This window comes from Hypanus sabinus, chromosome 6 (genome assembly GCF_030144855.1).
Source record: "Hypanus sabinus isolate sHypSab1 chromosome 6, sHypSab1.hap1, whole genome shotgun sequence".
Taxonomy (NCBI): Eukaryota; Metazoa; Chordata; class Chondrichthyes; order Myliobatiformes; family Dasyatidae; genus Hypanus; species Hypanus sabinus.
Window position 1 is genome coordinate 139,866,318 of NC_082711.1, and position 12,335 is coordinate 139,878,652.

The following is a 12,335-nucleotide window of genomic DNA, read 5'->3' on the forward strand; positions in this document are numbered from 1 at the left end:
GAGTGAACTCGGCCTTTTTTCCTTGGAGCGACGGAGGATGAGAGGTGACCTGATAGAGGTGTATAAGATGATGAGAGGCATTGATCGTGTGGATAGTCAGAGGCTTTTTCCCAGGGCTGAAATGGCTAACACGAGAGGACACAGTTTTAAAGTGCTTGAAAGTAGGTACAGAGGAGATGTCAGTGGTATGTTTTTTTTACACAGAGAGTGGTGAGTGCATGGAAGAGACTGCCGGGAACAGTGGTGGAGGCAGATATGATAAGGTCTTTTAAGAGACTCCTGGACAGGTACATGCAGCTCAGAAAAATAGAGGGCTATGGGTAACCCTAGCTAATTTCTAAGGTAAGGACATGTTTGGCACAGCTTTGTTGGCCAAAGGGCCTGGAGTGTACTGTAGGTTTTCCGTGTTTCTATGTTTTTGAGGCATCACTCCTTGAAGATGTCCTGGATACTATGGAGGCTGGTGCCCATGATGGAGCTGACAGAGTTCACAACTCTCTGCAATTTTTTTCGATCCTCTGCTGTAGACAATCCACCCTTGCCCCTGCCCCTGCTCATACCAGATAGTGATGTAACCAGTTAGAATGCTCTCTGTAGTACATCTGCAGAAATTTGTATCTTTGGTGCCATAGCAAATCACCTCAAACTCCTAAAGAAATATAGCAGCTATCGTGGCTTCTTTATAATTGCATCGACATGTTGGGTCCAGGTTAGACACCCAGGAACTTGAAATTGCTCACTCTTTTTGTTAGAACTTGCCTAAGTATGATATGGGTTTGCTGCATCCAGTAATGTGCAGCTGTGAGATAACAATATTGTACATCACCAGCAAGTATTCCCACTCTGACTTGATGGTGGAGTCCAAGATATATGGCATGGTAACAGACTCTTCAGCCTAATTTGACCATGGTGACCAAGTTGCCTCACTGAGCTGGACCTATTTGCCTATGTTTGGCACATATCCTTCCAACCCTTGTGTATCCATGTAGCTGTCCAAATGTCCTTGAAATGTAGTAGAAATGTAGAAACCATCACTTTCTCTGCTAGCTTGTTCCATATCCAGAATGCCCTTTGTGTGAAAATGTTGTTCTTCAGGTTCTTTTCAAACCTTTCACCTTCACCTAGTTTTAGATTCCTTTACCCTGGGGAAGAGACTGTGGCTATGCCTTTCATGATTTTGAAACCTCTATAAGGTTACCACTTTGCCTTCCATGCTTCAGGGGAAGAAAAAGTCCTAGCCTGGGGGTCGGCAACCTGCGGCTCCCGAGCCATTTGTGGCTCTTTCACCTCTGTGCTGCGGCTCCCTGTGGCTTTGGGAAATAATTGGTCAGTATTTAATTAAAATGTATTTTATGTTAGTTTGTTAGCTTTTGAAATGTAATTATGGTGATCTTGTACATTTCCTGCCACATCCGAAACGGCTCACAATTAGCCGGCATTCCGGCTAAGGGAGATAGCCTACGGGGGTTTGTGAGTACGCGTCTTTTGCAGCATCTGCGTCCATGGGGGCTGGGTTGAGGGAGGCTTAAAAGCAAGGCTGTTTAGTTCGAATAAAGCTATCTTTGACTGCAGTTTACTGACACCGCTACAACGTGTTTTTATCGCTGGCTGTCCAGACGGAAGGTGCTGAAACGCTTTGTCGCGTGTCTGGAAGAAGTGAAAACTTTCCTGGGCAGCAAAGGGCTCACCTTTCCTGAGCTGGAACAGCCAGAGTGGCTGGAAAAGCTACACTTCATGGTAGACATGACAGCGCACCTGAACACGCTGAACACAGCTCTTCAGGGGAAAGGACGTACAGCCCTGCACATGTTGGAGGATGTTTTGGCATTCGAGCGCAAGTTGACAGTGCTTGCCAGAGATTTACAGAAAGGCACTTTGTCTCACTTCCCCAATTTGAGAGAGTTCAAACAAGGTCACGACATGATAATTTCGGAGTATTTACATTCTGCAATCATCGCAATGCAAACATCGTTTGGGAAACGCTTCTGTGAGTTCAGAGAGGAAAAAAACACATTATCCTTCCCGGTCACTCCCTTAAGCATCGATCCTTCCCTACTGAATACGACTGCATTGGCAGGTGTGAGTCAACCTGATCTTGAGATGGAACTGGCCGACATAGCCGACAAAGACATATGGGTGTCCAAGTTTAGACGCTTGACAGCAGACCTTGAAGATGTTGCCCGTCAGAAGGCCGTTCTTGCTCAGAAACACAAATGGAGTGATATTGAAAACCTCACAGATGACAGCTTGCGATCCTGTGTAAAGATGAAGGTGACATCATACAGCCCTGATGTGCAGACGCTGTGCGCTGAGGTCCAGGAGCAGAAATCCCATTAACCAAGTATGATAAATATTTTAATTGCCTATTATTTTACTTATATTCATATTTTTTCATAGTTCAGTGAAATAGTCCTTTCATTTTTCAGGATGACAGCTGGCTGACGTTATTTTTGGTTTGCTGCTGGCGGAAAATTTAAGTTCGGCGTTTTTCATAAATACAAGAAGGACTCAAATAGACATTGAATATTTTACTTAAAAGTAACTTTCAACCCAACGTCTTTTTTTCGGAGTTCAAAATGTTTTTGTTGCATGCAGAAATGTAATTTCGTTTTCTCTGCAGGAGTTCATCAATTTCATAAATGCAACACATTATAGTTTGTTTATACATAGCATAAAGGCAAAAAAAACGTTGTATGCAGTGTTATTTCATTTTAAATGTCAAACGGGTTTTGCGGCTCCCAGTGTTTTCTTTTCTGTGGGAAACGGGTCCAAGTGGCTCTTTCAGTGGTAAAGGTTGCTGACCCCTGTCCTAGCCTATCCAGCCTTGCCTTATAACTCAAACTCGCCAGTCCTGGTAACAGCTTTGTAAATCTGTTTTTGTACCCTCTCTAGTTTAGTGATGTGGGGGGAAAGGTGGTTGACAATTTTCTTTGAACGGGTTCCAGGGTTTTCTTTGTTTCGTGACTGTCTGTGGGGAAGACGAATCTCAGGGTTGAATACAACATACTTGAATAATAAATGTATTTTGAATAATTTCATTTCTTCCTATAGCAGGGCAATCAGAACTGTATGCATTATTCCAAATTGGTCTTACCAACACCTTGTAGACCAGTAACATGTTGCTGGAACTCCCACACTTATTTAAAACTTAAACAAAGGAGCCTTCAATCAAGTATGAAGTTCTAACCCACTACACTCCTGAAAGCAGCACAATATAATTCCTATTCTAAATTAGAAGTGTGTAATCACAAAAAAAACAGTTCTACTACTTGTATTAATATAGTACCTGTGACATGGTATTAAATATCCCAATATATCCAGAAATAGAAGTAGGAGGCTATTTGGCCCTTTGTGCCTCTTCTGCCATTCAATAAAATCATAGTTGATCTTTTACCTCAGAATTTTTTCCCTGCACTAAACTCAGATCCTTTTATTCTCTTAAAATTCAAAAATATTCAATTTCCAGAGAATGTATGTTGTGTACTTTTATTTTGTTTTTTTTTATTTTTTATTAGTTTTTTATACATTTTCTACATAACTACAGATAAAAAACCCAGATCAAAATGAAGAACATTGATACAGTGCAAAAATAAACATACAATAACAATATGATACAAAGAAAGATAATTGAGAAAGCACCCAAATTGAAGACATGTAAAATTAGTATCCTCCCCAAGCCCCGCAACACAAAAAAAAACTCCAGACCAACCACAACACAATATAGAGAATATAAATCAGGACAATCAAACCCCCAAAGCTGGAAATACACTTAGCAACAAAAAATACTAATGCCTACTACCAAAAAAAAAAGGAGCTGAAAGAAAACCTTAGTTAAGAGGAAGGTTATGAAAGTACTCAATAAAAGGTCCCCAGACCTTATGGAACTTTAAATCCGAATTAAGAACTGAATAATGAATTTTTTCAAGGTCTAAGCAGGCCATAATATCATTAAGCCATTGAGCATGCGTGGGCGGGGCAACAGCTCTCCATCTAAGGAGGATTAAACATCTAGCCAGGAGAGAGGCAAAAGATAATATTCGACACATAGTCAAACTCAGACTTAAATCTGTCTCACCCCAGAAACCGAACAAAGCAATTAAAGGGTTAGGTTCTAGGTGGTGATTCAGAATATACGATAACGTTATGAAGACATCTTTCCAAAATTTCTCCAAGCTAGGACAAAATCAGTACATATGAATGAGAGAGGCCTCGCCCCTTTTGGATTTATCACAAAGCGGACTAATGTTAGGGTAAAATCGAGATAATTTAGATTTAGGCATATGGGCTCTATGAACAATCTAAACTGTAAAAGGCAATGGCAAGCACAAAGAGAGGTTGAATTAACCGATTTGAGAATCGAGTCCCAAGTCTCATCAGATAAGGAGGTATTTAAATCCTGCTCCCATGCCATTTTAATTTTATCCACAGGGGCACGTCGTAAGGCTGCTAATTTATCTCGAATAAATGATATTAAACCTTTATCTAGTGGATTAATGATAAGAAATAAGTCCATAACATTTTTCTCAGGCATTTCAGGGAAGTTAGGAATTAAAGAAATAATAAAGTGTCTAATTTAGAGATATCTAAAAAAATGAGCATTGGGCAGATTGAACTTAGCAGAGAGCTGTTGAAAAGAAGCGAAGTGATTATCAATAAAAAGATCTTCAAAATGTCTAATGCCCTTCCTATACCAAGCATGGAATGCTGTGTCATACGTAGTAGGTTAAAAAAGGTGATTATGTAAGATAGGGCTAGAAACGGAAAAGGCATGGAAACCATAAAATTTCCTAAACTGAGCCCATATATGCAAAGTGTGTCTAACAAGAAGATTAACTATTAATCTGGACAAACTACTAGGGAGTACAGAGCCAAGAAGTGCAGAGATAGATAATTCTTTAGTGGAGCTCAACTCCATTGCCACCCAATTAGGGCACTCGGGTTGGCCATGGAAAAAAGACCAAAAGGTAGCACAACGTATATTGGCTGCCCAATAATATAAACGAAAGTTAGGTAAAGCCATGCCACCCTCTTTTTTAGGTTTTTGGAGATAGACTTTATTAATTCTAGAGCGCTTATTCTTCCACAGATATGACAAAATAATAGAGTCTAAGGAATCAAAAAAAGATTTAGGAATAAAAATTGGGATTGATTGAAATAAATATAAAAGTTTAGGGAGAACATACATTTTAACAACATTAATACGACCTACCAAAGACATAGATAGAAGTGACCATTGTAACAGACTCTGTTTTATAGTATATGAAAGATTGGCAAAATTTTCACGAAAGAGATCTTTAAACTTCCTTGTGACTGTAATCCCAAGATAAGTAAATTGATTATGAACTATTTTAAAAGGGAGATCATGAAATGTTAATTCTTGTGCTTCTTTATTAATTGGGAAAAGTTTGCTCTTATAGAGATAAGTTTATAGCCAGAGAACTGGCTAAACTGGTCAAGAAGTGAAAACATTGGAGGTAAGGATGTAGACGGATTTGAAAGAAAAAGTAATAAGTCATCAGCATAAAGAGAAACTTTATGCTCAACACCCTCTCTCCAAATCCCGGTCAATTCAGGACAATTTCGAAATGCTATCGCCAAAGGTTCTATAGCCAAATCAAAGAGAAAGGGACTTAAAGGGCATCCCTGACGGGTGCCACGTTTGAGGTTAAATAACTGGGATTTCTGAAAATTAGTTAAAACAGAGGCAGTAGGACACAAATACAACAATTTGATCCAAGAGATAAAACTTTGACTGAAGTCATATTTATCTAAAACTGCCAAAAGGTAGTTCCACTCTATACGATCAAATGCTTTCTCCGCATCAAGGGAAATAACACATTCAGGAATCCCAGTTGGAGGTGAATATAAAATGTTAAACAAACGCCGAATGTTAAAAAAAGGAAGACGGTTTTTTATAAAACCAGTTTGGTCATCAGAAATAATAGAGGGAATAACAGTTTCTAATCTATAAGCTAAAACTTTAGCCAAGATTTTAACATCAACATTAAGCAAAGAAATCGGCCTATACGAGGAACACTCTGTTGGGTCTTTATCCTTTTTAAATAAAATAATAGATGCCTCATTAAAAGAGGGTGGCAATTTGCCGTAATTAAACGAGTCAGATAATACTGAGAATAACTGAGGAGAAAGAAGTGAAGAGAATGATTTATAAAATTCTACGGGGAACCCAGCAGGTCCAGGAGATTTCCCTGAGGACAATGCAGAAATTGCAAAAGATATTTCTTCTGATGCTATAGGCGCATTAAGTTTGGCTTTAAAATCAGATGAAAGCAAAGGAATATTCAGGTTATTTAAAAAATGATCAACAGAGATATTGTCATTCAAAGATTCAGAGGAATAAAGTCGAGAATAGAAATTTTTAAATGCGTCATTAATTTCTAAGTGATCCCATGTAAAGTCTCCATTCTCCTTCTGGATCTTTGTAATATGTTGTTTGGCTTTGGAACGCCTCAGCTGATTGGCTAGAAATTTACCAGATTTGTCACCATGAATGTAAAAGTGACTCTTACTTTCAAGAAGTTGGCGTTCGACAGGTTGAGTAGACAGAAGATTAAATTTAGTTTGAAGTTCTACACGCTCCTTGTATAGTTCAGGATTCTTAGTTTGAGCATACAGTTGATCCAATTCTTTAATCTGATTAATGAGGTCTAATTGATCTGCACAGGACTTTCTATTAAGATTTGCTGTATAGGAGATTATTTGACCCCTCAAATATGCTTTCATGGCATCCCAGACAACCTGGGATGACACTTCAGGTGATGTATTGGTGTTAAAATAAAAGGTTATCTGATCCTTAATAAATTTTAGAAAATCATCATCCGATAATAAGGTCGAATCAAACCGCCAGTGTTTATTCCTCTGAGGGAGACCAGGAAAGTTTAAATACAGAGTAATTGGGGCATGGTCAGAAATCAGTATACTCTGATAATCACAAGAATAGACAAATGGAAAGAGTTGATTATCGAGTAAGAAGTAGTCAATTCTAGTAAAGGTATGGTGAACACGTGAAAAAAAAGAATAATCTCTCTCAGTAGGATGAAGGAAACACCATATATCAGAGATACCATAATTAGAGAGAAACAAATGAATAGCTAAGGCAGATTTAGTAGGTGGTCTAGTAACAGAGGACGATCAATCCAAATTAGGATCTAACCAACAATTGAAATCACCACCCAGTATAAGAGAGTATGAGTTTAAGTCTGGTAGTGAGGAGAAAAAACGTTCAAAAAAATTAACATAATCAAAATTGGGGGCATACAGGTTTGCTAGTACAACTTTAGTATTATATAGTTTACCAGAAACCAGAAGCTGGGAGATATCAAAACAATGAATATGAGTTTCTTGAAGGAAGGCAATGTCAACTTTGAGTTGTTTAATATGTGAGAAGACCTTCCTTCTTTTAACAGGGTGATTCAATCCCTTTACATTCCAGCTCACAAATTTAAGTGTATTAGCCATTATCAATTGTTAATGCATAGAAGGCAGCAGGCATATAAAAAGTCAAGCAGTACAGTAACAGTCTGGGAGCAAAAATGTAAACATAGATTCGTAGAATCAAAACATAAACATGTCCTGAGTAACAAAGGAAAGCAAAAGAAACAGTGAGTAGTGTTAGAACTGGAGAACCCACCTCATCCTTGCAACCCAAAACTAGACGGCTACCAAAAAAAAAGCAGCTAGCTCTACCAAAAAAAATTAACCCAAATATGACTTCCAGTTCTGTGTCATTAACAACAGTTCCGTATAAATACTATAGCAAGTGGTAACTAGTTTATGCACTAGAAAACATAATTACAAATAGGAACAACTTCAAAAGAAGTATAAAACTTAATACAAAGAAAATCAGAAGAAAACCAAAACTAACCTACCCGCGAAAAATTATAGAAGATTAAAAGAAAAAAAAAGGGAGGGAGAAAAGGGGGAAATTATAGATTCAAGGAGAGTACTTATCAACCATTTACAGAAAAAAGCAGCAAAACTTAAACTGTGAATCAACTAACAGGGAGGCCTTCAATAAAAACTCCAAGCCTCCAAAACAAGTCAGAGTCAATTGTAGAACTCTATAGATAAAATTATACAATAAAATAGATTACACAAATACAATCTAAACATCTGCAGGGAAACATTAAACTCAGATTATCTACTTAGAAAAAACGCACCAAGTCCAGGGAGAGATTGTCTACAGCCCTTAGATTTTCAATAGATAATGTCTGAATTATTCAAGTAAAGTCTGAGTCCAGAAAAAATAGTTTTACTACGAGAGGTACTTATCCACCATTTTAGAAGGTCCGACCGGGTTCCGAAGGAGACTGGATGACCGGAAGACTTCCAACAAATGCCTCAGCCTCCTTCACTGATTTAAACCACTTGTATTCTCCAGTAGTAAGCGTAATTTGGAGATCGGCTGGATTTCGAAGGGAGGGTCTGAGTCCACAATCAAAAAGCACTTTCATTACACCTTTAAACTCAGCACGCATCTTCAGAACCTGGGGGGCAAAATCCTCCACAAAACGAATGACTGAATTTTAAAAAGCAAAAGTACCTCTGCGGCGTGCCTCCATAATCAAATAGTTTTTCACCTGGTATTGATGAAAGCACAAAATTACCGGCCGTGGGCAGGAACCCAGAATTGCATGGGGAACGTAGATCCTGTGTGCCCTTTCAAGCTCAGGTTGATTCGGAAGAAAATCTTTCCCAAAAATCTCACAGAGTAAATCGGAAAAAAATTTCACAAGAGAGCCCTGTCCGGTGGCCTCTGGCAAACCAAGAATTCGTAGATTGCAACGTCTGCTCCGGTTTTCAAGCTCCACCATTTTGGAAAAAAGTTTACAATTCTTCTCCTCTAGACTGGAACAGAGAGTTTCAAGGTATTGAAGACGGCGTTTTAAATCTTCAGAAGTTGAGTCGATGCAAGATAAACGTTCAGCATGTTCGTCCACTCTAGCGTTGATCCGATCCAATTTGACATCCAGCTGGTTGAAAGAAGTTCTAAATCCCTTTAAAATATCTTCTCGATGTTGTTCCAAAGCAGCGAGAATGTCAGCCGGCAAAGCCGTAGAAGATTCCTTTTTCCCGGTTTTAGTACTTTTGGTAGACATTATAAGATAGATATGTTCGCAGGCAAGTAAAAGAGGCCTAATAAAATACCTACCTAAGGTTTAAGAATGGAGACATATAGTGCAAAGATAGGGAGAATGACGGAGCAAAAGTTCAGAGCAGCTAAACAATCACCATCTTACCGGAAGCTCCTTATTTTCTTTGTAACGTATGAACTATGTGAAAACATATTGTACCTTTGTTATTGTTTGATTAATTTCCTTGTGTTCTCTATCCAGTGTTTTCTTTCCCTTTATTTTTCCAGCAGATTTTGGCACCACAGAAACAATCAATCCCATTGATGCCAGCTGCTGCCATGTCTAACGGCTCAGACTTGTCTGATCCAATGACCACAAGTGTTAAGAGGATTGAATTTCACCACATACTTAAACCTGTGACACACACAGACATTCATGTTGCAGTTGTACAAGAACGCACTTAGATTATTGTGTAATTTCCTATACCCTGTTATAGGAAAATACATCATTAAACTAGAAAGAGTGTGGAGATTTACAAGGATGCTGCCTGGACTTAAGGGACTGGGTTACAGCAAGAGGTTGGGCAGGCAGGACTTTATCCCTGGAATGTAGGAATTCAAAGGGTGAAATTATAGAGGGGTATAAAATCATGAGAGGCATTGTGAGGTTGAATACACACAATCTTTTTCCTTGGAAAAAGGAATTAAATATGAATGGGCAGGTTGGCACAGTAACAGCGACCTGGGTTCAATTCCTCTGCTGTCTGTAAGGAGTTTGTACTTTCTCTCTGTTTCCTCCCACAGTCCAAAGATTACCTGTTTGGTCAGTTAATTGGTAAAATGTCCCATGGTTAAGCTAGGCTCAACCTGGTGGGTCACATAGAAACATAGAAACCTACAGCACAATACAGGCCCTTCGGCCCTCAAAGCTGTGCCGAACATGTCCCTACCTTAGAAATTACTAGGGTTATCCACAGCCCTCTATTTTTCTAAGCTCCATATACCTATCCATAGGTCTCTTAGAAAATCCTATCGCATCCGCCTCCACCACTGTTGCCGGCAACCCATTCCACGCACTCACGACACTTAAAAAAACTTACCCAACATCTGCTCTGTACCTACTTCCAAGCACCCTAAAACCGTGCCCTCTTCTGGCAACCCTTTCAGTCCTGGGAAAAAGCCTCTGACTATCCGCATGATCGATGCCTTTCATCATCTTATACACCTCTACCAGGTCACCTCTCATCCTCTGTCGCTCCGAGGAGAAAAGACCGAGTTCACTCAAACTATTTTCATAAGGCATGCTCCCCAATCCAGGCAACATCCTTGTAAATCTCCTCTGCACCCTTTCTATGGTGCTAAGCTGGTGGGTTGCTGAGCAGCACAGTTCAAAGGGCTGGAAGGACCTATTCCATGCTGTCTCTCAATAAATAAATAAAAATATTGGTTTAAAGTGAGAGGAAGAAGATTTAAAGTGAGGGGAAAGAGGTGATGACAAGAGCTCAATGCAGGGTAAGGAATAGGTTACAAGGGGAACAGGATTGTGGACCTCAGAGGGATAATTCTGGATGGAAGGGAGATAAGGGGAGGGGCAGGGTTGGAAAGAGTTTGAGGGAGGGGGATGGAAGTTGGATTAGGGAATGTCAGTGGAGAATGATGGAGGACAAATCAGATAAGGAGAAACAAAAGAATACACAATCAGAACTTCTCATCTAACTCCTTAGAATTCCTCAGGTGAGCTGCTGCCTTATCTGATGAGCATTTCTGCCATTTTGTGTCTTTAGTTCAGAATTCCAGAATCTGTTTTCTGGTCAAACTGCATCACCAGCATTGCTTCATGGACATCCAACGGAAGGCTAGCTTAAGAGTGAGAAAACAATTCCAATTGAATTTTGAGATGGAATGAATGCACATCAGCTCTGGCAAGGTAAGCAGGCCATTACTTCCTACAAAGTGAAACCTAGTTTTATTAGTGGCTGTGATGCTTCACGCCCAGATGAGCTCAATGCCTTCTATGCGGGCTTTGAAAGGGAGAGTAAAACTACACCTGTGTGGATCTCTGCAGCATCTGGTGACCTATGATCGCTGTCTCAGAAGCTGACAATGAGAACGTCTTTCATGAGGATGAATCCTCGCAAGGTGTGACACCCTGATGCTGTAACTGTTAGGGTCGAGCTCTACCTTGGGTCCAAGACATTGATGCAGTTACAAAGAAGGCATGACCTACGCCTATATTTCATTAGTAGTTTGAGAAAACTTGATATGGCACCAAAGACTCTCACAAATTTCTACAGGTACACCGTGGAGAACATTCTAACAGGTTGCCTCACCATCTGGTATGGGGGGGGGGGGGGGACACTGCACAGAATCAGAAAAAGCTGCAGAAAGTTGTAAACTCAACCTTCTCCACCATGGGCACTAGCCTCCCTAGCACTGATGACACCTTCAAAATGTGATGCATTAAAAAGGTAGCATCCATCATTAAGGACCCCCAATACCCAGGAAATGCCCTTTTCTCATTGTTACCATGAAGGTGGTGGTTCAGGACCCCAAAGACACACACTCAACATTTCAGGAACAGCTCTCTTTTTCTCCACCAGTAGATTTTTGAATAAACAATGAACCCATAAACACCATATTTTCCCATCTCTTTCTGTACTTATTTTTTTCTAAATTTTCTTACTGTACATATATTGTAACTTCTAGTTATTATTTATTGCAATGTACTGTTGCTGCAAAACAACGAATTTCCCGACCTGATTCTGAACACAAGCGTCGATCACGATGCCCAAATGCAGGCAATGTGTTTCAGAAACAGTAGGAGGGTACGCAATATTTCTATTCCCGTAGTATCCCAGGCAGCTTCAAGGAAGGCGGCGCCCATCATTCCGGACCCTCATCACCCAGGGCATTCCCTTTTCTCAATGTTACCATCAGGGAGGAGGTTCAGGAGCCTGAAGACACACACTCAGTGATTCAGGAACAGCTTCTTCCCCTCTGCCATCACATCTGACCCATGAACACTGCCTCATTACTAGTTTTAATTTTTTTAAATATAAATACTTACAGTAGTTCATTTATTTATTTTTCTATATGTTTTGCATTGTACTACCGCTGCTCAGTTAACACATTTCTCGACATAAGCCCGGTGATAGTAACCCTGATTCTAAAGCGAGCTGACAACCAGCCGTCCATTGCCGGCGACAGGAACAACCCAGGCTCGTGACGTGCGGTCTGTTAC

General features: G+C 39.8%; 2 protein-coding genes across 3 annotated transcripts in view; one reads left to right on the top strand and one right to left on the bottom strand.

The window, feature by feature from the left end:
- Positions 1-12,306, bottom strand: part of LOC132395903 (E3 ubiquitin-protein ligase TRIM50-like) — a 60,267-nt gene extending 47,961 nt beyond the window's left edge. Inside the window, exon 1 of the mRNA XM_059973074.1 lies at positions 12,162-12,306. The gene's annotated coding sequence lies outside the window, so the exon portion shown is untranslated. The remainder of the gene's footprint in view (positions 1-12,161) is intronic.
- LOC132395085 (general transcription factor II-I repeat domain-containing protein 2-like) lies at positions 1,246-2,761 on the top strand. 2 transcript variants are annotated; one of them, XM_059971398.1, is made up of 2 exons: positions 1,246-2,341; positions 2,411-2,761. In XM_059971398.1, exon 1 carries the CDS (start codon positions 1,735-1,737, stop codon positions 2,335-2,337), a length of 603 nt encoding a protein of 200 aa, XP_059827381.1. In that variant the 5' UTR covers positions 1,246-1,734; the 3' UTR covers positions 2,338-2,341; positions 2,411-2,761. The 2 variants fall into 2 exon arrangements, with proteins under 2 accessions (XP_059827381.1, XP_059827380.1); XM_059971397.1 differs by having other exon boundaries at positions 2,427-2,761.
- Positions 12,307-12,335: the final 29 nt, after the last annotated feature.

Bases quoted from the DNA above. Each gene is read 5' to 3' on its own strand.
- LOC132395085 (XM_059971398.1), top strand. From the start codon at position 1,735: ATGGTAGACATGACAGCGCACCTGAACACGCTGAACACAGCTCTTCAG.